The 25,515-nt window shown below is 41.1% G+C and overlaps 1 protein-coding gene across 2 annotated transcripts in view; it reads right to left on the bottom strand.

The window, feature by feature from the left end:
• Window positions 1–15,172: 15,172 nt before the first annotated feature.
• Window positions 15,173–25,515, bottom strand: part of LOC110504815 (A disintegrin and metalloproteinase with thrombospondin motifs 2) — a 250,376-nt gene continuing 240,033 nt past the window's right edge. For both annotated transcript variants that reach the window (XM_036969571.1, XM_036969572.1), the window contains 3 exons: window positions 25,205–25,334; window positions 24,444–24,536; window positions 15,173–17,775 (listed from right to left, as the gene is read on the bottom strand). In XM_036969571.1, coding sequence (XP_036825466.1) covers window positions 16,775–17,775; window positions 24,444–24,536; window positions 25,205–25,334 — 1,224 coding nt within the window. In that variant the 3' untranslated portion in view covers window positions 15,173–16,774. The remainder of the gene's footprint in view (window positions 17,776–24,443; window positions 24,537–25,204; window positions 25,335–25,515) is intronic.

A 25,515-nucleotide genomic window follows, 5' to 3' on the forward strand; every position in this document is an offset into this window, starting at 1 on the left:
TTTCTCTGATAAAAAAGTGTCCTGCTAACCCCTACCTAGTGGTCGTATGTGGTAGAATGTAGCCTCAATATCTCTGATAATATTACTGATGCCGTAATGTCTCCAGGTGGATTTCTGATGTATTGTGTGTGTGTATTATCAGGATTAATCTAGAAGTGTTCACACACATCTTATCTACTCACTTAGAAAGAAAATGACTCAAGTCACCATTCACCATTCAGTTACTATTGGGCAAAACAGAACCCAAAACACATGAAAAACAAACTGCAAATTCATCCAACGAGTTTGTAGAGTCACAAGCTTGATGTAGTCATTGCGTGTAAGGAATATCTACCCTGAACAGCCAGTACCATCAAGGAGCTGTTGAAGAGTTTTGAATCTGCTGTGAATAGTCAGAAGTACCACTTTAACCTATTACAGCCTCTTCTGAACATCAGGACCCAATCAACAACATGAACTATTATTTACATTATATGAACTTTGTACAGTGGACTCTTCACCAGAAGCCAAGTTTACCAACGTTAGTCTGTGTACGTGTATCCTAGGGATTTGTCTGCCGTTAAAGCATTAAGCATTATTTTGTCCAAACAGGGTAGAAAAGTTGCATGTTTGTGTGATTGTTTCCACCCCCCTCCAGGTTTCTCCACCCCCCTCATTCAGAGGGTGAATGGGCAAGACTTAAGATTCAAGTGCCTTTGAACGGGGTGTGGTAGTAGGTGTCAAGCGCACCGGTTTGAGTGTGTCAAGAACTGCAACACTGCTTGGTTTTTCACGCTCAACAGTTTCCTGTGTGCATCAAGAATGGTCCACCACCCAAAGGACATCCAGCCAACTTGACACAACTGTGGGAAGCATTAGAGTCAACATGGGCCAGCATCCCTGGGGAAAGATGTCGACACCTTGTAGAGTCCATGCCCCGACGAATTAAGGCAGTTCTGAGGGCAAAAGAGGGTACAAATCAATATTAGGAAGGTATTCTTAATGTTTGAGTGTATATTTATAGTGTGTATATTTATATCTCTGGATTTTGACATGGCTAGTTCTGATATTTCTTAATTTCATTATTTTTCTGTGTTGGATTTGTCTGTATTGTTTTGTTTTGTGAGTTATTACTGCATTGTTGGAGCTAGAAACGTAAGCATTTTGCTGCACCTGTGAGAAAATCTGCTAAATATGTGTGTGTGTGTGTGTGTGTGTGTGTGTGTGTGTGTGTGTGTGTGTGTGTGTGTGTGTGTGTGTGTGTGTGTGTGTGTGCATATATGAAGAGATAATTTATGCTCAATCTTCACATTCCATCTATAGAAAGGTGGGATGTTTTATACTCTAATGTGAGGAGTCAAAAGAAATAGCAGCTAGCGATCACCTCACTCTAAACATTACTTTACACTCACCACACACACACGCAGTGGTTAGATAATAATATGGCCATAAATAAAAAGGTTGAAATGCATGCTATCAGTACAGCGTGACCAGCAATCCATTCATATATATTCATTCATTCCAGGTGTGTGTTTGGGATGAGACCAGTGTGAAATAGGGCAGGGCAGAGATTGTAGGTGTGTGTTCGGGATGAAAACAGCAGTAGTGGGGGGTTCTAGATGTCATAGAAAATGATTAGTGGTGGTGCAGCCTTACGCAGAGAAACACAGTGTGTGTGTGTGTGTGTGTGTGTGTGCATATATGAAGAGATAATTTATACTCAATCTTCACATTCCATCTATAGAAAGGTGGGATGTTTTATACTCTAATGTGAGTAGCCAAAAGAAATAGCAGCTAGCGATCACCTCACTCTAAACATTACTTTACACTCAGCACACACTCACGCAGTGGTTAGAGAATAATTTGGCAATAAATAAAAAGGTCAGTAGAGCGTGACCAGCGTTACTTCATCTAGCCCTGATGAACAGGAGGTAGCACAGAGGAACTACAGCCTGGCTCAAAGGTGTTCTCAACAACAATATGATCACATATATGCTCTAAGTTCAATACGGGACAGACATTCATTCAGAAAGAACAGGAATAAATAATTCATAGGAATGCTGCAACATGACATCACAAACTCCCTGTTATGTTTGACAGGCTGAGAAACAATATTGAAGTTAAAGGGAAAATTGTCACACTTAAATTTGCTTTAAAATAACCAAATATATCCCCCCCCCCCCCCCCCCCCCCCAATTAGAATAGAAGAGATTTGAGGAATTTGGGGAGAGGAGAGAGAGAGGAGACAAAGGAGAGGACACAGAGGAGAGGAGACAGAGGAGAGGAGACAGAGTAGAGGAGACAGAGGAGAGGAGACAGACAAGAGGAGACAGAGGAGAGGAGAGGAGACAGAGAGGAGAGAGAGAGAGGAGACAGAGGAGTCAACCTGTTTTCTGTGGCATTGTGTGAGACGGACATGTGGTGAGCCATTGATGTCTATCAGCAGGATGTCACTTACCAAATGTATTTTCTCTGAAACGGTGATATAACCAACCTCGTTATATATTTCATGGATTTCATGGAACTGGAGGAAAACAAACATCCTTGTGTGTCAGTTTGAACCAATGACCAGCTATACATACATTTTCCAGAATCCTAAATTGGCACATCTCTTACGTCTTTCCAGAGTTATAAATTGCACAGAAACAACAATAGGCGTCTTTCAGTCTTCCTGTGGCTGATGCTCATACATTGAGGATAGAAATCACTTGGGTTTTTAGAGAGTTCAAAGCACTAACCAATTGTGTGTGACCACTAACTTGCCTCATGTAGCGCGACACATCTCCTTCACATAGAGTTGATCAGGCTGTTGATTGTGACCGTGCAAAGTTGCCGGATATGAGGCAGGAACTGGAACGCGCTGTCATACACGTTGATCCAGAGCATCCCAAACATGCTAAATGGGTGATATGTCTGGTGAGTATAGCTGTTACGGAGACTGTATCACCGCCACACCAGCAGTCATGAGTCATGACCGCAGTAAAATTCCACATGATCGTTGAGTCATGGTAATCTCCTCTTATGCACTCTGGATATGCGTTGGTAGTACCCAACTTGATAACGACCATCAGGTCCTAATGACCTGGCACTCTAGGGCTCTATTGTCCCTCTAACCGCTCTGACATGAATGAAAATGCAATCAAAAATCACATCAAAACGGTATGGTCCTTTTCAAACTCTCCTCACTGTGATGATCAATTTGAAGAAAGAAGTTCAACAGCAGGTTGAAACTGAGTGTAAAACATGGTCGTTGTGGATGTTGTTTCAAAGCCTAACAAAACAAAATGGACAGCTTTTCTAAGCTGATGATTCATTCAGAACATCCATATGCATCTTAGAGCTCATGCACATGTATAGGTTTATAAGAGCACAAGCCCCCCTAAAATGACCTGAATTCAAATGATTATTGTGCTGTCATACAATAATTAGCCTACCGCATATTACACATGTCTTTGGTACATAATTAGGCTAGCCTATACTCCAAAATTAAACACATTTGAGTAGTGTGGACTGTATTATTGTGCATACTGTATGGACTGGTTACCTTATGCTACGCTCCAAAATGTCTATCCATGAGTCTGGGAGAAAACGTATAGTCCTAGCCGATGCTGTTGGTTCATTGATTATGCCAGGTGGCTTACAGTTAGCCTACAATTATGGTGAATTTGTATTTGATGTTGAATAGCCTATTAATAGGTAATTGTTTCATAATTAATTGAGTGACACATTACCTTTAGCTATACATCATCTCTCACCTCCATGTGTTTCTAATCTCCTGCTCTCTCTCCTTTTTTCCTTTCCCCAGCATGCAGAGGGGCTGGCAACAGTTTAGTGAAATACGTTAAGTTGCAAAAACATGTTACTATCGATGTTTCTTAAGATGTTTCTTAAGACATCACTTGTTTTCCCAAATTAGGCACTGGGTAGCTGCAGGAACATGGTTGGTGAGCCCATGGCATACGTGGAGTGAAATAAGTTATCTTATATTTATTTCTCAGCTGCTCATATTAAGCACATGCGCCGCTATAAAACCGAAGTAGAAAAACTGCCCTGCGGGAAAGCGTGTGGCCTCCATACACTATTCGAGTGTATAAATATGTATTTTTCCCATGGCCCTGTTCTTGCCCTTTGATAATGGGCCATTCTAAATAAATAAAAATGAATACATATATTTTTTTTTTTACATATTAGTAAACATACGATTAAATTGAGAATAGTCTGATGGGTGAAAATATGATCACTTGATGAGAGAACAGCTGTGCAGCCTGAGGCAACCTTCTCAAATGATCAATAGCGTATAGCCGCATAATGTTGCCTATATACAGTATCTTTTGCTTTCTAAGGCATTCTAAGGTTTGTATCATTACAAAAGTTGCCAAATAACTCTAAATTTACCGTTTCAAATTATAATTTTTACACTCAATTTAGCCACATCCTAGGTGCACTAGCTCCGGAATGGGGAAAATGTCATTTCTATTAAATTCAGCTAAATTAAATTATATTTTTCTTATTATAAAATAATTTAAAGAGGTGTCCATATACTTTGTATATATAGTGTAACCAATAAATGCCTCATAAGCTTAGTTTAACTGTCATACTCCATCAGTTTCCAAAATATAAGCTTGTTTTACTCCAATGTTTGTAAACAATTTAAACGTAAACAAACACTGTATAGCCTCAAAACATGGTTAAAAACAGAATATTGATATAGAATATTGATATTAGGTTCCCGAGTGGAGCAGGCATTGCATCTCAGTGATAGAGGCCTCACTACAGATCCTGGTTCAATTTCGGGCTGTATCACAACTGGCTGTGATCGGGAGTCCCATAGGGCGGCGCACAATTGGTCCAGCGTCGTCTGGGTTTTACCGGGATAGGCCGTCATTGTAAAATAAGAATTTGTTCTTAACTGAGTTGCCTAGTAAAATAAATGTAAAAAATATTGGATGGATGGTCAGTCCTTGTATCCATAGCTACACTATATACAGTTTAAGTTGGAAGTTTACATATACCTTAGCCAAATACATTTAAACTAAGTTTTTCACAATTCCTGACATTTTATCCTAGTAAAAATTCCCTGTCTGAGGTCAGTTGGATCACCACTTTATTTTAAGAATGTGAAATGTCAGAATAATAAAAGAGAGAATGATTAATTTCAGCTTTAATTTCTTTCATCACAATCCCAGTGGGTCAGAAGTTGACATACAATCAATTAGTATTTGTTAGCATTGCCTTTAAATTGTTTAACTTGGATCTCCTTGCTCGCACACGCTTTTTCAGTTCTGCCTACACATTTTCTATAGGATTGAGGTCAGGGCTTTGTGATGGCCACTCCAATACCTAGACTTTGTTGTCCTTAAACCATTTTGCCACAACTTTGGAAGTATGCTTGAGGTCATTGTCCATAAGGAAGAACCATTTGCGACCAAGCTTTAACTTCCTGACTGATGTCTTGAGATGTTGCTTTAATATATACACAATTTTCCATCATCATGATGCCATCTATTTTGTGAAGTGCACCAGACCCTCCTGCAGCAAAGCACCCCCACAACATGATGCTGCCACCCCCGTGCTTCACGGATGGGATGGTGATCTTCAGCTTGCAAGCCTCCACCTTTTTCCTACAAACATAACGATGGCCATGATGGACAAACAGTTCTATTTTTGTTTCATCAGACCAGAGGACATTTCTCCAAAAAGTACGATCTTTGTCCCCATGTGCAGTTGCAGACTGCAGTCTGGATTATTTTTATGGCGGTTTTGGAGCAGTGGCTTCATCCTTGCTCAACGGCGTTTCAGGTTATGTCGATATAGGACTCGTTTTACTGTGGATATAGATACTTTTGTACCTGTTTCCTCCAGCATCTTCACAAGGTCCTTTGCTGTTGTTCTGGGATTGATTCACACTTTTCGCACCAAAGTACGTTCATCTCTAGGAGACAGAACGCATCTCCTTCCTGAGCGATATGTCGGTTGCGTGGTTCCATGGTGTTTATACTTGCGTACTATTGTTTGTACAGATGAACGTGGTACCTTCAGGCGTTTGTAAATTGCTCCCAAGGATGAACCAGACTTGTGGAGGTCTACAATTTTTTTTCTGAGGTCTTGGCTGATTTCTCTTGATTTTCCCATGATGTCAAGCAAAGAGACACTGAGTTTGAAGGTAGGCCTTGAAATACATCATCAGGTACACCTCCAATTGACTCAAATTATGTCAATTAGCCAATCAGAAGCTTCTAAAGCCATGACATCGTTTTCTGGAATTTTCCAAGCTGTTTATGCACAGTCAACTTAGTGTATGTAAACTTCTAACCGACTGGAATTGTGATAGTGAATTATAAGTGAAATAATCTGTCTGTAAACAATTGTTGGAAAAATTACTTGTGTCATGCACAAAATAGATGTACTAACCGACTTGCCAAAACTAGAGTTTGTTAACAAGAAATGTGTGAAGTGGTTGAAAAACAAGTTTTAATGTATACTTCCGACTTCAACTTTATACAAAAGTATGTTGACATCCCTTCAAATCTGTGGATTCAGCTATTTCAGCCACACCTGTTGCTGACAGGAGTATAAACATCTAGCGCACAGCTATGCAATCTACATGGACAAACCTTGGCAGTATAATGGCCTTACTGAAGATCTCAGTGACTTTGAACGTGGCACCGTTATAGGATGCCACCTTTCTAACAAGTCAGTTCATCAAATTTCTGCCCTGCTAGAGCTGCCCTGGTCAACTGTAAGTGCTGTTATTGTGAAGTGGAAACGTCTAACAGCTCAGCTGCAAAGTGGTAGGCCACACAAGCTCACAGAATGGGACTGCCGGGTTCTGAAGCGCGTAGTGCATAAATATCGTCTGTCCTGGGTTGCAACACTCACTACCGACTTCCAAACTGCCTTTGGAAGCAACGTCAGCACAATAACTCTTCATCTGGAGCTTCATGAAATGGATTTCCATGGCCAAGCAGCTGCACACAAGCCTAAGATTCCCATGTGCAATGCCAAGCGTCGGCTGGAGTGGTGTAAAACTTGCCGTCATTGGACTCATTGGAGCAGTGGAAACACGTTCTCTGGAGTGTAGATTCATGCTTCACCATCTGCCAGACCGACGGACGAATCTGGGTTTGGCAGATGCCAGGAGAACGCTACTTGCCCCAATGCATAGTGCCGACTGTATTTATTTTTTATTTAACCTTTATTTAACTAGGCAAGTCAGTTAAGAACAAATTCTTATTTAGGATGACGGCCTACCCCGGCCAAACCCTAACCCGGGCAGCGCTGGGCCAATTGCGCGTTGCTCTATGGGATGCTGAGCCACTCGGGAGCCCCTGTAAAGTTTGGTGGATGAGGAATAATGGTCTGAGGCTGTTTTTCATGATTCGAGCTAGGCCCCTTAGTTCCCATGAAGGGAAATATTAACGCTACAGCATTCAATGACATTTAGACGATTCTGTGCTTCCAACTTTGTGGAAACAATTTTGGGAAGGCCCTTTCCTGTTTCAAAATGACAATGCCCCCGTGCCCAAAGCGAGGTCCATACAGAAATGGTTTGTCGGTCTGGAGGAACTTGACTGGCCTGCACAGAGCCCTGACCTCAACCCCATCAAACACCTTTGGGATGAATTGGAACGCCGACTGCGAGCCAGGCCTTATCACCCAACATCAGTGCCTGACCTCACTAATGCTCTTGTGGCTGAATGGAAGCAAGTCCGCGCAACAATGTTCCAACATCTAGTGGGAAAGCCTTCCCAGAAGAGTGGAGGCTGTTATAGCAGCAAAGGGGGGACCAACTCCATATTAATGCCCATTCATTTTGGAATGAGATGTTTGACAAGCAGGAGTCCACATACTTTTAGTCAAGTAGTGTATGTCTATGCATTTGAGAGGGGTTACATTTCTCCAGGCCCTTTCCTCAGCTTTTGACCAAAACAGAGGCGAGGGTGACCTCTTTGCTATTGTTTCAATTCAAGGACTCTAGCTTTAAATGTTAAAAGAAAATCATCTTAGAACAACAAACAGAAGTTCAGCACAACTGGCTAAGAACAACCTGTTCTTGGTCTGTAACAAACATTTGATCTGGATTTATAAGTGGACGCTCAACTTGAAAGGGACACAATGTAAACCATTACTGTGAATTACCTCCTCACCGACACATGTTTCCTACTGAATTCTGAGAATGTAGAAAGAACATCCTTCTACAGCAGAAATGGTCTAATCTAATATCTATGTTCTTGTTCTGTTCTTGTTGTTCTGTGCCCGTGCTGATAAGATCAGGGTGAGAGAGATTAGAGGAACAACTGCTGCAGCTTTTGGGACACTTAATTCATCAACATGAAGTCAACTCTCACATGCTAAATCACCCATTATAAATAGCCATGTTTTACAGCCCCAGTTATCAAGGCTCTCCCCCTGTCTCCAAACCTTTCATAGTTGTTGTTCTTCATGTGTGATGGGATAGTGTCATAGTGATGTCATAGTGATGGGAAAGACAGCAGTTCAAGTCATGTCTGTCACACTACATCGTGACATATACATGATCTATCTACAAGGATAATGCACAGTATTCTCACACATATGCGTGTGTGTGTGTGTGTGTGTGTGTGTGTGTGTGTGTGTGTGTGTGTGTGTGTGTGTGTGTGTGTGTGTGTGTGTGTGTGTGTGTGTGTGTGTATGTGTGTGTATGTGTGTGTGTGTGTGTGTGTGTATGTGTGTATGTGTGTGTGTGTGTGTGTGTTTGTGTGTGTGTGTGTGTGTGTGTGTGTGGTCGATCCCATCTGGAGCACTACATGGCAGTTCTGCACACTTCTGTTTCTATGAGCCATGTGTGAAGGGTTTATGGAGAACAAGAAAGGCAGGTGTTGTTATGTGTGAAGGGTTTATGGAGAACAAGAAAGACAGGTGTTGTTATGTGTGAAGGGTTTATGGAGAACAAGAAAGACAGGTGTTGTTATGTGTGAAGGGTTTATGGAGAACAAGAAAGACAGGTGTTGTTATGTGTGAAGGGTTTATGGAGAACAAGAAAGACAGGTGTTGTTATGTGTGAAGGGTTTATGGAGAACAAGAAAGACAGGTGTTGTTATGTGTGAAGGGTTTATGGAGAACAAGAAAGACAGGTGTTGTTATGTGTGAAGGGTTTATGGAGGCAAGTTTTGTTATTAAAAGCAATATGTTAATGCAACAACATAACACTGCACAGGTAGACAGAGAGGTGAAGAGGAATTTTGACTCAAAGCAGAAGCCAGTAAATGGACATGGACTGAGTGGACAAAACATTAAGAACACCTTCCTAATATTGAGTTGCACCCCCTTTTGTCCTCAGAACAGCTTCAATTTGTCGCGGCATGGACTCTACAAGGTGTCGAAAGCGTTCCACATGGATACTGGCCCATGTTGACTCCCATGCTTCCCACAGTTGTGTCAAATTGGCTGGATGTCCTTCGGGTGGTGGACCATTCTTGACACACACGGGAAACTGTTGAGCGTGAAAAACCCAGCAGCGTTGAAGTTCTTGACACAAATCGGTGTGTCTGGCACCTACTACCATACCCCGTTCAAAGGCACTTACATATTTTGACTAGCCCATTCACCCTCTGAATGGCACACATACACAATCCATGTCTCAATTGTCTCAAGGCTTAAAAATCCTTCTTTAATTCTCTACGGGATCGGTGTCCCCCACGTGGGACGGTTGAGCTAACGTAGGCTAATGTGATTAGCATGAGGTTATAAGTAACAACAACAAAAAATCCCAGGACATAGACCTATCTGATATGGGCAGAAAGCTTACATTCTTGTTAATCTAACTGCACTCTCCAATTTACAGTAGCTACTACAGTGAAAGAATACCATGCTATTGTTTGAGGAGAGTGCACAGTTATGAACTTGAAAATGTATTAATAATCCAATTAGGAACATTAGGCAGTCTTGATACAACATTTTGAACAGAAATGCAATGGTTCATTGGATCAGTCAAAATTTTTTGCACATACACTGCTGCCATATAGTGGCCAAAATCTAAATGGTGCCTGGGCTGGAATAATACATTATGGTCTTTCTCTTGCATTTCAAAGATGATGGTACACATTTTTTTTTTTTTTAACCTGTTAGAGCTCTAGGGGCGCTATTTCATTTTTGGATAAAAAACGTTCCCGTTTTAAGCGCGATATTTTGTCACGAAAAGATGCTCGACTATGCATATTCTTGACAGTTTTGGAAAGAAAACACTCTGAAGTTTCAGAATCTGCAAAGATTTTGTCTGTAAGTGCCCCAGAACTCATTCTGCAGGCGAAACCAAGATGATGCATCACCCAGGAATTAGCAGAATTTCTGAAGCTCTGTTTTCCATTCTCTCTTTATATGGCTGTGATTGCGCAACGAATGAGCCTACACTTTCTGTCGTTCGCCCAAGGTCTTAGCAGCATTGTGACGTATTTGTAGGCATATCATTGGAAGATTGACCATAAGAGACTACATTTTCCAAGTGTCCGCCTGGTGTCCTGCGTCGAATTCGGTGCGCAATTGCCAGCTGCTTCTACTTTACCATTTGATTCAGGGGAGAAAGCATGTGTCCAAGAACGATGTATCAATGAAGAGATATGTGAAAAACACCTTGATGATTGATTCTAAACAACGTTTGCCATGTTTTCAGTCGATATTATGGAGTTAATTTGGAAAAAAGTTTGCGTTTTGAGGACTGAATTTATGGATTTTTTTTGGTAGCCAAATGTGATGTATAAAACGGAGCTATTTCTAATACACAAGGAATCTTTTTGGAAAAACTGAGCATCTGCTATCTAACTGAGAGTATCCTCATTGAAAACATCAGAAGTTCTTCAAAGGTAAATGATTTTATTTGAAGGCTTTTATGTTTTTGTTAATGTTGCGTGCTGGATGCTAACGCTAATGCTAACGCTAAATGCTAACGCGAAATGCTAACTCTAGCTAGCTACTTTTACACAAATTATTGTTTTCCTATGGTTGAGAAGCATATTTTGAAAATCTGAGATGACAGTGTTGTTTACAAAAGGCTAAGCTTGAGAGATGGCATATTTATTTCATTTCATTTGCGATTTTCATAAATAGTTAACGTTGTGTTATGCTAATGAGCTTGCTGATAGATTTACACAATCCTGGATACAGGGGTTTTTTCATAGCTAAACGTGACGCAGAAAACGGAGCGATTTGTCCTAAACAAATAATCTTTCAGGAAAAACTGAACATTTGCTATCTGAGAGTCTCCTCATTGAAAACATCTGAAGTTCTTCAAAGGTAAATGATTTTTTTGAATGCTTTTCTGTTTTTTTGTGTAAATGTTGCCAGCTGAATGCTAATGCTAAATGCTACGTTAGCCATCAATACTGTTACACAAATGCTTGTTTTGCAATGGTTGAGAAGCATATTTTGAAAATCTGAGATGACAGTGTTGTTAACAAAAGGCTAAGCTTGAGAGCTAGCATATTTATTTCATTTCATTTGCGATTTTCATGAATAGTTAACATTGCGTTATGGTAATGAGCTTGAGTCTGTATTCACGAACCCGGATCCGGGATGGGGGATCAGAAAGGTTAATAAATAAAAACGCTTGTTTTTTTCTTTGACTTATCTTTTACCAGATCTAATGTGTTATATTCTCCTACACTAAATTCACATTTCCACAAACTTCAAAGTGTTCTCTTTCAAATGGTATCAAGAATATGCATATCCTTTCTTCAGGTTCTGAGCTACAGACAGTTAGATTTGGGTATGTCATTTTAGGCAAAAATGTTAACCTGTCTCCCCCCCCCTTCATCTACACTGATTTGTGGATTTAACAAGTGACATCAATAAGAGATCATAGCTTCCACCTGAATTCACCTGGTCAGTCTATGTCATGGATAAGAGCAGGTGTTCATAATGTTTGTACACTCAGTGTACATACTTACTACATCTGCTACTCTGCTTCTCTCTAGTGGTCAGTGAGGAGAGAATGAAAGTGAAAAGAAGAGACAGCGAGAGAGAGACTCATTGTAGACATTAGAACAGGAATATCATGCAACACCCGATGAGTAAAATACCACAGATACTTGAACTTTAATAAATATTAAACATTAAGCTCTGATTCATAGGTACAGACAGATCCGTAGGTGATTTTGCAGCAGCTGCAAGGCAAGATAATAAGGCGCCTGGCAGAAAGAAAACAATAGCCCTGAAAGCTTCTATTGTGATGCAGTAGATACAAATAGATGTTTTATCATTTTTCCTTCTTTGTCTTTGCTCTTTGAAAATGTAATAAACACAAGTGAATGGATAAGGTCTCTGTGAATCTTTGCTGGGCAATGCTTTTAGTACCAACAAGGATAAAAACAGTGCACCACAACTGACCATTTCAACTCACAAACCTGGTTATGATGACGGATTTCCCTCTATTAACCATCCATTTCACCTTAATAACACATAATGCATTTGATGATGTCTATTATAAGAGAGATATGGGGCTCTATTTTCGGCAGGAGTTAAGGCGGCACTGGAATCAAATGCATGTTAGTTTGCAATTTTGTTATGTAAAGACTGTCGCACTGCCATTTCCCTGCCCTAACGCCAGGTTCGGGCAATTTACCTGTCTAATTTAAACTCTCTTGTGCTCAGATGGGCGGTTGGAACTATTTGAGGAGTGTCCTTAAAAACATTACCCAAAGTCCTCATTTCAGGCAGCGCTGAAAATACCAACCAAAAGCTGGTTTTAGCAGTCGGTTATGGCATGAATTTTGACAACGGAAAGGCAGCCTATCCAGCCGTGACGCACACTGCCCATATGCGCATGGAACAAGAGTAGCCCAATATGCTTTTGGTGCATATATACTTCCTATTTAGAAATATAAAAAACAATATTTTTTCCCACTTCTTTCTATTTTTTCAAGCATAGCCTCCCCTCCTCTAAATGAAGGCGTTTTTGTCTGCCAAATGAAATCCAAAGTAGTCAAGACTGTCGAAATAGGGTTTGGCTCCTGAGACCACTTGGACATACATCTTTATCACCAAAGCTTTATTAAAATATCACGTTTGAGAGGAGTAAAACAGTGAGCTGGCATTCCCTTTGTATCTATTCCTTGTAGGCAGGCCCACATTATTTTAGACATGCAGGTCCCGCTTTGGACTTGTGTAAAACCCCCTCCATGATGAAGGCTACATATCCATGCCCATCATGAAACGAGCGATGAGAACCTCTCGGTGAATACCGGCGAAGCTCCTATTTAGACGTAATCTGTAACCTGTAATAAGTGCTTGTTTTCGGTTTCATATGTTCAAAACCCAAGCCTTCCATTAGGCATATTTTAAGGAAGGCTGGTTCAACAGCAATACATGTATTTTTTTATCATTCAGATGTTATGATATCTTTACATTTTAAATGCATGTATTGTTGTTGTTGTTTAAAAAAACCCGGCTTTTTTTCCGTTTAATTGTATTACAACCAAACGTATTAGAGTGATTCACCTTCCTGGTTTCATGGTGACAATGTCCATGGCGCGCTCTCAATGCAACTTCTGGAGACCTGTGAATGCGATCTGATCTGTAAAATGGTTCCGATTATGTTCATAAAACATAGGCCTATTTGGGAGCAGTATACGGTGAGTGGACAATCTCAATGTTTCTTTATATTGGATGGATCGTTGTCCAGCTACTGTGAAAGATTTGGACGTGCGTAAACGTGCGTATTTCTGACACATCCCTGAACATACAGCGCTCCAGCCTGCACTCAGATTTACCATTCCGTTAGGTTTGATAAAATGGAGCCCATGAAATCATTTACAAATCACACGTAATCCAATAGAGCACCACTAAAATCCAATATAGTTGTCAGTAATGGCCCTCCATAGTCCCCCAGAGCCCTTGTTCATTGACATTGAGAAGCAGCAGAAAGGAGCATGTGAAAAAGAACCCACTGAGTCATACAGTAGATGTGTAATGGACATGGCATTGGCAGCACTGCGCTAACCCATTAGCTTCCAGCGTTTTACCTGACCAGGAGAAGGGATATTTTGGGGGATATGAGATACTTGGGTTAATCCCAATAGTCTAAACTAGGATTCTTCTCTGTATCTCCTTTCCTCCATTTGCACAGATCTGAAGGGGGAAATCATGAATGCACAACCATAGATATCCACCAGGTATTTCCTTTCACCATTCCAACTCTTTCTCATCCGTGCAGACTAGGTAAAGGAGACGAAAGGAGAGAAGGCCACTGCAGACTATTGCTATGTACCTCTGGTGAACTGATGGCATAGTCTGTTTTTATATCTCCAAACCTCCAGAGCGTCTTTCCGCCCAGTACAGTACCCTGATTCAGAAGGTTTGTGCCTTCAGAAAGGCACATTGTTCAAACCTTGATCAAGCAGAAGAGAACATTCGATTATGGTGCAGCACCTGTGGCCTACAAAGTTACAAGAATAGGCTAGTAAATTGGATTTTAATTTTGAAATATAATAGGGTATATATATATATAATTAGTACCCTGACGCATATCTATATCTCTTAGACAGTGGTGTAAAGTACTTAAGTAAAAATACTTTAAAGTACTAATTATATAGTTTTTGGGGGTATCTGTACTTGACTTTACTATTTATATTTTTGACTACTTTTCCTTTTACTTCACTACATTCCTTAAGAAAATATTGTACTTTTTACTCCATACATTTCCCTTGACACCCAAAAGTACATGTTACATTTTGAATGGTTAGCAGGACAAGAAAATAGTTAAATTCAGCACTTATCAACCAAACATCCCTGGTCATCCCTACTGCCCCTGATCCAGCAGACTCACTTAACACACATTTATTTAACTAGGCAAGTCAGATAAGAACACATTCTTATTTACAATGACACTGGCCAAACTCAGACAATGCTGGGCCAACTGTGCACAGTCCTATGGGACTCCCATTCACAACCAGTTGTGATACAGTCTGGATTTGAGCCAGGTTGTCTGTAGTGATGCCTCTAGCACTGAGATGTCTTAGACCGCTGAGCCACTTGGGAGCACACATGCGATGCTTGTAAATAATGTGTCAGTGTTGGAGTGTCCCTGGCTTCCGTAAATAAGAAAAAAGAAAAAAAGAAAATGGTGCCATCTGGTTTACTTAACATAAGGAATTTGAAATGATTTATACTTGTACTTCTGATACTTAAGTATATTTTAAACCAAATACTTTTAGACTTTTACTCAAGTAGAATTTTACTAGTTGACTTTTACTTTTACTTGAGTTATTTTCTATTAAGGTATCTTTACCCTTACTCAAGTATGACAGTTGGGTACTTTTTCCACCACTGCCAAGAGCTAAGGAGAGGCTAGTGGAGCACAGGTGCTTACAAATTGTGCGCAAGAGACAGATGCTATAAATTAGAACCTTATTATGCATAACCCATCATCAATTAGCTAAACCAAAGGCTGAAAATAACGTATTACCTGAAAGAGGTAGGCTAGGACATCTATATATAGGGCTATATATCAATCTAGAACAGGATGATCTGTTTTGATCTGAGTTGATGGAGAGAGAGAAAGACTGCGAGAGAGAGCTCTTGCGTGCACTGAGTTAAAGCAACGATATTCGACTGATAGGCTGTTTAAAAACTCTGTAGCTGCAATAAAAAATACAATCATCTTTACAATTATAAAAACAAGGTGACCCCCCGAAAGCCAGATGGAGATTAGACACGCATTCGGTCTTTATTTTACTGTAGCATAGGCTAGGCTGCAGCAAATGTAGGCCTACCTGTCACAAGTTACCATAATGAGATGATAGGTATACATGCATTGTGAACTGCGCTCCACACTGAGATGGGTCTGTCCCCAACCTGAGCGTTGATTCATCATGCAGAGGCTGTAGAGAAGCCAGATTTAGACATTGCATATAATTGAACAGTTCCATTTCATGCCATGCTGTTCATATAAATCATTTATTATGATTTACAGGTTTCTTGCAGTTATTTATCCAGAGAAAAAGGAGTGGTTTTGGGCGGTAAATCCCGGTAAACCTCGGCAATCAACCCTAGTCTATTCCCTTTACAGCACATTACTTCGGACCAGGGCCCTTAGGGACGTACCCCTAGACAAAGACACATATGGACACTTCCTATCTAACCTGTCTCATTCAATGGGACCAGACTGGTATTCATGTCTGTTTGACTCAAAGAAGGGGGCATATCAACTGCAGTCATAGGCTGTAATCTAACATGGCATGTTAGACTTGTTCGGGATGAGCAAGCTTACCTAGGTCCTGGCATGGTGCTGGGGAATAAGACTTCATTTAAATAGAATAAATAAAATCTACTTTGAGCTTTATCAACATGAATGTCCTGAAAGTCCAACATTTCACAACCCAAGCTTATCCAGGTATGTGCTGCTTATGAAAGATAATACACCTTTACTGTATTTGCCTTGCTCTGAAACCTAAGCACACTGGGGGAGGTTTGGAGAGATACAAGTTCCCCCTGTTGTGGTACGGTTCCAGGAGGATGTACGGTCCAAATCTCATCTGGCTCTACTCTCAGCCGTACAACAAGACCAACAGCTTTTATTCAAAACAACTGTGCAAACATCTGGCTTTGGTTCTCTCTCCACATAGTTCAGTTTGCCGTGTGGCTGGCTGGTGTGTGTGTGTAACACAACAGGGTGGTATGTCTGTACCGTGGCTCTGGGTGTGTGGTGGGTCTTTGCCTGATAGAGAGCACCAAGGCAGGTTAAGGGTTAAATAATAACTCCAGTCTGTTAGCAGACGTAGGTAAATCTCTATAAGAGAAAGGGGAAGGTAAGGGTCAAAGGTAATCACACAGTGCCCCTGTGGGCCCGCTTCATCCTCAACAGAAAGTTCCTCTTCTCCTCCAGGAGTTCCTGGATGCGTTTGTTCCGTGTTCTCTCCCTGAGGAACACACGGCTTCGTCTGGGGATCAAGTTGTTTTGGGAGATGTTGTTGTCCACTCCTATGACACGGTTGTAGGGATCATCGATGGAGTTGTTCTCTCTGGTCTCCTCCTGGCGGCTTGGTGGCCACGTGGGTTTTTTGGTTTTTGTTGTCATTGTGGCGATGGTTGTTGTGGGAGGCAGGGCAGCCGTTTGCTCTGTTATGGAAACAGTGGCCCTCACAGATATGTACTCTGTGCAATCCGGCCAATCAGGGGTGGTCATATCTATGATGTCATCGCTGGGGACAGTAGTTCCACTGAGCATTGTGACATCAGTGTATGGGACGGTTCCACTGGGTGGAACCGTGACATCCTCAAAGTAGTTGGTTTCAGTTGGCTTTATGACATCATCCATGGAGAATAGGCTACCGGGAGTTGTGGTTGATCCACCTGTGGTGTCGTTGCTGACAAAGGTGATATCAGTGAAAGGGCTGCTTGGAGTTGTAGTGTATATGCTGGTGCTGGTGGAGAGGGTGAATGAGGGGTACTTCCTGGTTGTGTCTCTGCGGGTCACACTGCGCTCTGGGGTCATGGGGATGGGGTATGTAGTGAAGTATGGGTGGGGTGTTGTATAAGTGTCTGTGGTGCTCATTGGGCGTGGCGTAGTATAAGGTATATGTGTTGTACTTCTTGGATGAACCGTTCCCTGAAAGGGGGTGTTGTTGTCCTTGGGCTGAGGCAGAGGCCGGGGGCGAGGCAGGGGGACAGCTGTGACCCGGGGAGGGGCGGTGGTGCTCAGGCTGCTGTCCGTCACATTGCTGCAGGATTTGCAGCACATGCGCTTGTAGTCAGGCAGAGTGCAGTAGCGGATCAGCACCTCCATGCGACAGAACACTGATCTGTCTCCATGACAACGCTGCTTGCCTGTGGGGGAGAGAACACAGAGCTGAGACTGGGCGGGGCTGGAGATGGCGCTGTGGGAGTGTTGTGTTTAGAAACGGTCCAGTAAAGTAGTAGAGGTAGTAAAGCCAGACCATTAACAACTAGAGCAGGAAGGAAGAAGAAGAAGGAGAAGACCCAAGCAGCATGGACAGCAGAGTCAATAGATTAGTCCATAGCAACTAAAAGGAAAGAAGAGCGGAGTGGGTTCTTTGTTGTTGTGGTGCTGGAACAGTAACCTGGCTCCAGTCTTGGGGAGTAGTTAACTACATGTAGTTCAACTAGTAATTTAACTACATTGTGCAGTAGCTTTGTGGTGGTTGAACTAAATTAAAATCTAGGTAGTATTTTTTTTTTTTTTTTTGCCATGTAGCGGTGTAGCTAACTACTGGAACAACACACTACTTAAAACAAGTATATATGGGTGAAGTAGGCAAAACTTTTCTTTCTTTTTCGACACCTGTATAATTCTCACTTGAAACAATTGTTGTTGTGTTTAATCGTCTGAATTACACATTCTGTTAACATATGACCTAAAAAGTGATCTTTTCTTGTAATTTCTAGTCTCTGACATTTATGAATTACAAATGATAATTTTTCACAAAGTAGTTTGGATGAATTGAACTACTTTTTCACAGTAACTTTAGTTTAGTAAACTATATTTTTCTTAAGGTTTAGTGTAGCTTCACCTTTTTTAGTGTGAAGTAATTGTTAGCTTGGTTTTTTAGAGTAGCTTCCCCAACACTGCTCGTCTCTTTGCAGACCAAACTAAATGTTTCTGACATCTCATGTGTTTCTTTATTTGTTTCAGATTAGTGTAAACATACAATATCAATATAACTTTGTTAATATGTTTTATGCAGGATAAGAGGCTTGATCTTCTTTAATCTGTCTTTCATTATTCACGGCAATATCACTTTATAAGACAATGTTTTACCCTTTGTAAGGTTGGAGCAATCTTTGAGTTGTGTTATACTGGTAGTTTGTAATGTGCTCCTCCTCACACCAAGTCAAACCATCACAAACTCAGGAGGAGAGAGTGAGAGCGCATTTTAAAACATTATTTTTATTTATACAACTTTGCAGTTGATAACGACAGGAACTAAAACAATGAGATGTACTCCCCCCTCAATATATAGATATATTATTGTCTTAAGAAAAATAAATCAACTGTATCGAAAGGTACAAGTTCACAGTCACTTTGGTAAAACACTTCATTACTGGGAAGTAAACCAATCAATTCGTTTAGTTATTCAATTGATAAGAAGTCAAATGAATAATTTACATAAATTAATAAATAGATTTGAAGTTGAATAAATAAAATACAGAATTCTCCATGATGAATGATGTAAAAACTGGATTGGCACGTTTAAGTGTCATATGAAACATTTACAAAACATGAATACATTTTTCCCTGATAAATCAAAGTGCATATAGACGTAGTGCACATAGTCCTTCTGAATGTTTCCCCAACGTCAATCCAACGTCCGTCCAACGTCAGCCAGCCCCACCCAGCAGGCTAGTGAAGCCACAAAACAGTTACCCATAGTATAGAATATTATAGATTTTTTTTCCATAAGTAAGAAGATAACAGTCATGAACATAATTAAATATAGTCAACACCAACGTTATATACAGTATCGCACTGCAAGGTCTAGCTTCATTGGCCTCCTACCATCCGACTCCAGCACAAAACATCGGATAGCTCGCTACTAGTCACAACAGAAACATGTGATCACAATGCAATGATAAGACTGAAGTGCTTTTCTAGATGCTGTCCTCAGTGTCGATCGATACCCTGGGCCCTTCGTTAACCGTAACCGGTGGTCAGACCACGGTCCAAACCTTTTGCATGTTGCAGGTTCTGATGGTTTGCCTGTGTTTGCCTGTTAGTTTGAAGCTGCCTTTAAGTGATTAACAAAGGTTTTGATGAGTAAAGCCTTCTCTTTCACAGATAAATGCCATTACATTCAATCCAAGATAAGGCATTGTTCATGTGTTTAATGTTCATCACGAAAGGAAAAACAAGATCTGATGCTTTCAAATGAAGGTTTATGAGGTATTTCTGTTCCAGAGTTGTATGTCTACGAGAAGCCTGCATGAAAGTACACTCACACACGCACACACACACACACACACACACACACACACACACACACACACACACACACACACACACACACACACACACACACAAACACACAGACAGACAGACAGACAGACCGACAGACATGCACCTTTGCACACATACACACACACGTAAGGGATGCAAATGTGCATGACAGAAATGTGATCCTTTCCCTAAAGAAAATAAGGAGCAACAGTAAACCCCATCCATCTGAAAAAAATGGAGCAGCAACTAACTGACCAAGTGCTGCATAATGTAGGTCTACACCTCTTCCCCCCCCCCCCTGACACTTTACCCTTATATTAACTTCTGTATTACTCATGTCAAATAAATAACAAAAAATACACATAACAGTCAAGGATCGAAGTGATCAATAGCAGTCTGTAGGTTATAATGAACTACAGCTTATTCATGGTAAAACATTATTATTATTCAGATTATTGTTACTCATATAGATTTTCATATACAGTATATATACAGTACCAGTCAAAAGGTTGGACACACCTACTCATTGAAGGGTTTTCCTTTATATGTACTATTGTCTACATTGTAGAATATTAGTGAAGACATCAAACTACGTAATAACACATATGGAATCTTGTAGTAACCAAAACAGTGTTAAACAAATTCAAATATATTTTATATTTGAGATTCTTCAAAGTAGCCAACATTTTCCTTGATGACAGCTTTGCGCACTCTTGGCATTCTCCCAACCATCTTCATGAGTTAGTTGCATTGCATTTCAATTAACAGGTGTGCCTTGTTGAAAGTTAATTTATGGAATTTCTTTCCTTCTTAAAACTTCTTTAGGATAGGGGGCAGCATTTTCACTTTTGGATGAAAAGAGTGCCCAGAGTGAACTGCCTCCTACTCAGTCCCAGATGCGAATATATGCATAGTATTTTAGTATTGGATAGAAAACACCCGGAAGTTTATAAAACTGTTTGAATGATGTCTGTGAGTATAACAGAACTCATATGTCAGGCAAAAACCTGAGAGAAAATCCAAACAGGAAGTTTGTAGTTTTTGAACTCAGCCCCTATCGAATTCACAGTGGGATATGGGTTATGTTGCATTTCCTAAGGCTTCCACTAGAGGTCAACCGTCTTTAGAACGTTATTTCAGGCTTCTACTGTGAAGTGGGATCGGATGAGAGCTCTTTGAGTCAGTGGTCTGGCAGAAATGCGCTAGTCACGTGCATTTCACATGACAGCAATCTGCGTTCCATTGCTTTTTTATAGACAATGGAATTCTCCGGTTGGAACATGATTGAACATTTATAATAAAAACATCCTAAAGATTGACTCTACACTTAGTTTGACAAGTTTCTTCGACATGTAATATAACTTTTTGAACTTTTCGTCCGACTGGACCTGAACGCGCTTTTGGATTTGTGTACCAAACGCCCTAACAAAATAAGCTATTTGGACATAAATGGACATAAATGATGGACATTATCGAACAAAACAAACATTTATTGTGGAACTGCGATTCCTGGGAGTATATTCTGATGAAGATCATCAAAGGTGAGTTAATATTTATAACGCTATTTTTGACTAATGTTGACTGCGCAACATGGCAGATATTTATTTTGGCTGGTTTGGGCTCTGAGCGCCGTACTCAGATTATGCTTCTTCCATAAAGTTTTTTTGAAATCTGACACAGCGGTTGCGTTAAGGAGAAGTGTATCTAAAGTTCCATGCATAACACTTGAATTTTCATCAACATTCATAATGAGTATTTCTGTAAATTCATGTGGCTCTCTGCACAATCACCGTAGGTTTTAGAACTATTGGAACGTAACGCGCCAATGTAAAATGAGATTTTTTTGATATAAATATGCACTTTATCGAACAAAATATACATGTATTGTGTAATATGAAGTCCTATGAGTGTCATCTGATGAAGATCATCAAAGGTCAGTGATTCATTTTATCTCTATTTGTGCTTTTTGTGACTGGAAAAATGGCTGGGTTTTTCTGTGGCTTGGTGATGACCAAACATAATCGTTTGTGGAGCTTTCGCTGTAAAGCATTTTTGAAATCAGACACTGTGGCAGGATTAACGAGAATTTTATCTTTAAAATGGTGCCTAATACTTGTATGTTTGAGAAATTAGATTTATGAGATTTCTGTTGTATTTGTTGTATTTGGCACCCTGCAATTTCATTGGCTGTTGGCGAGGGGTTCCGCTAGCGGTCCTATACAGGTTAATGTGTTTGAGCCAATCAGTTGTGTTGTGACAGGGTAGGGGTGGTATACAGAAGATAGCCATATTATGGCAAGAACAGCTCAAATAACCAAAGATAAACTACAGTCCATCATTATTTTAAGACATGAAGGTCATTCAATACGGAAAATAAAAATACATTTGAACGTATCTTTAAGTGCAGTCACAATAACCATCAAGCGCTATGACAAAACTGTCTCTCATGAGGACCACCACAAGAAAGGAAGACCCAGAGTTACCTCAGCTGCAGAGGATACATTCATTAGAGTTAACTGCATCTCAGATTAGAACCAAATAAATGCTTCACAGAGTTCAAGTAACAGACAGATCTACACATCAACTGTTCAGAGGAGACTGCGTGAATCAGGCCTTCATGGTCAAATTACTGCAAGGAAACCACTAATAACAGACACAAATAAGAAGAAGAGACTTGCTTGGGCCAAGAAACATGAGTAATGGATTTTAGACCGGTGGAAATCTGTACTTTTGTCTTATGAGTCTTTGTGAGATGCGGGGTAGGTGAGAGGATGATCTCCGCATGTGTGGTTCCCACTGTGAAGCATGGAGGAGGAGGTGTGATGGTGTGGGGGTGCTTTTCTGATGACACTGCCTATTATTTATTTATAATTCAAGGCACACTTAAACAGCATGGCTACCACAGCATTCTGCAGCGATATGCCATCCCATCTGGTTTGCGTTTAGTGGGACTATCATTTGTTTTTCAACAGGACAATGACCCAAAACACCCTTTAAAGGCTATTTGACCAAGAAGGAGAGTGATGGTGCTGCATCAGATGATGTGGCCTCCACAATCACCCGATCTCAACCCAATTGAGATGGCTCTGGATGAGTTGGACCGCAGAGTGAAGAATAAGCAGCCAACAAGTGCTCAACATATGTGGAAACTCCTTCAAGACTGCTGGGAAAAGCCTTCCAGGTGAAGCTACTTAAGAGAATGCCAAGAGTGTGCAAAGCTATCATCAAGACAAAGGGTGGCTACTTTGAAGAATCTAAAATATATTTTGATTTTTTAAACACTTTTATGGTTACTACATGATTCCATATGTGTTATTTCATAGTTTTGATGTCTTCACTATTGTTCTAGTATTATACTATTATTATTTAATAGTAAAAATAAAGAAAAACCCTTGAATGAGTAGGTGTGTCCAAACTTTTGACTGGTACTGTATATATATATATATATATATATATATATATATATATACAAATATATTTATAGATGTATTTGTTTTAAAGTTTGCAAGCATAAATAAGCTGCAGTTGTTGAACTTTAATATAACAGTCAAAGAGAGGATGTCTGATGAGATGGTGAAATCGGAAGCAACCTCACATGGTAAAACTACCCTGTTTTCATTAGCCTTTTACTCTTCTGCACTCTTGACCTCTTCACCCAACAGCTCCGTATATAATATTCCTAAAAAGTCTTGGTTTGTGTCACCTCCTGTCCCTGTGCTGAGTTCCTGTCAGTCTGAGAATGGGACCTAGAACGAGATAAACCGTCGTTGTCATTCTAGAATGGAACCAGGATGTGAGATGAGCACTTTAGCAAAGATGTCCTCATTGTGACAAGATCACATTCACAATAAAGCTTTAGTTTCTTTTCTTTTTACACTTCTTTTTTATTTATATATTTTTTCCCTTCGTTAATTTCACACTTGTCACCACGGACGATGGCGGCGTGGTGACCCCCTAAAAAATCACAGCCGCATCTCAGGAGCGTGACCCATGACATCTTGCAGTTAGCTCACTCAAAACATGGCCGCCAAACAGAGAGGTGGGCTCACACCTCACTGGCTCTTCGACACCACTAAGAGCCGCCAATCAAACCTATTCGCCATTTTCCATTTCCAGCTTCTCTTCAATGTTTAATTGTTTTTCGTTTAGTTTGGACTGGCCAGCGGTTACAACACAATGCTCCACAAAAGAGAGAGAGAGATAAGAGAAGAGAGAGACAGAGCAAGAGAGAACCAACCAACCAATCAGCACACAGGAGCCAGAGACCTCCCCCAATCAGAGCTGTCTCACACACAGAGAGAGAGAGACGCACACCCCCCAAAAGAGAAGCGAAAAGCTGGCGCTCGCTCGCGGGCGCGGGCACAGGCACGGACACAGGGGTGGGGGTGGGGGGGGGGTGGTCAGGGGGTGAGCCTGCCCCCAGGACCCCTTGCCCAGGCCTGTTGCAGGGTGAAGAGGACAGAGAGAGAGGTCAGGGTCCAGGTCAGGACAGCCATGCACCGGAGGCCGGGCCCAGAGCTATAAAGGGATGGTTTTTTACGTGAAGTGTTCCTCTGGTAGGGCAAGTCTGGGTCTGGACGGGACAGCCACTGGATCAGGATGTTGCTGTTCTTATTCAGGTCTGACGAGCCTCCTGGAGATGGAGCAAGGAGGGAAAAACATCAGAGAGGGAAATGACTGTGAGTCAGGAGAGACTTCTACTGTCTATTTTACATCACCTTAGTACACCAATCAGTAGTAATAATAAAGAATAATGGATTAGATTTCTAAACATAGTAGAGGGAAACATCCACCACCAATGTGTAGCACCCACCTGGATGATGCCAGCAACCACCAAACATCAGCTATCATGTGGAGAGGTGAGGAGTGATATATGCCAGTTAGGAATGAGGGGGATGATTAGGTAGCCATGATGGAATGGAGCCAGGTTGGGAATTTAGCCATGCCACCGGGGTTAACACCCCTACTCTTACGATAAGTAACATGGGATTTTTAATGACCACAGAGAGTCAAGACATCCGCTTAACATCCCATCTGAAAGACAGCAACCTGCGCAGGGCAGGGTCTCCTTCAATGCCCTGTGACATTGGGATCTTCTAAGACCAGAGAAAAGAGGGCCCCCTACTGGCCCTCCAGCATCTCTTCCAGCAGCATCTGGTCTCTCATCTAGGGATCGACCAAGACCGACCCTGTTTAGCTTCAGAGGTAAGCCAGCAGTGGGATGCAGGGTGGTATGCTGCTGGAAAGTAGTGGCACAAGGGAACTAAATACAATGAGTTATAATGGGGCCATAATACTCACTGGGACAGGGCATCAGGCGACATATGCGTATGGTGTCTGGCTTGCTGTCCAGACACAGACCGATGGTGTTGTCACGCGTGTGACACAACGCCTGCCTCTGCTGTGTCCCATTGGCACACGTCACGGAGCACTGTGGTCACACAAAACAGAAAAGCGTGTGGGAATAGGCTATACAAATCAACACACACACCTACAAAACAACACACACACCTACACAACAACACACACACCTACACAACAACACACACATACCTACATGCCTACAAAACACCCTCACAGACACCCCTACACACCTAGTCCCACCCTCAAAG

The sequence above is a fragment of the Oncorhynchus mykiss genome, chromosome 31 (genome assembly GCF_013265735.2).
Source record: "Oncorhynchus mykiss isolate Arlee chromosome 31, USDA_OmykA_1.1, whole genome shotgun sequence".
Lineage (NCBI taxonomy): Eukaryota > Metazoa > Chordata > Actinopteri > Salmoniformes > Salmonidae > Oncorhynchus > Oncorhynchus mykiss.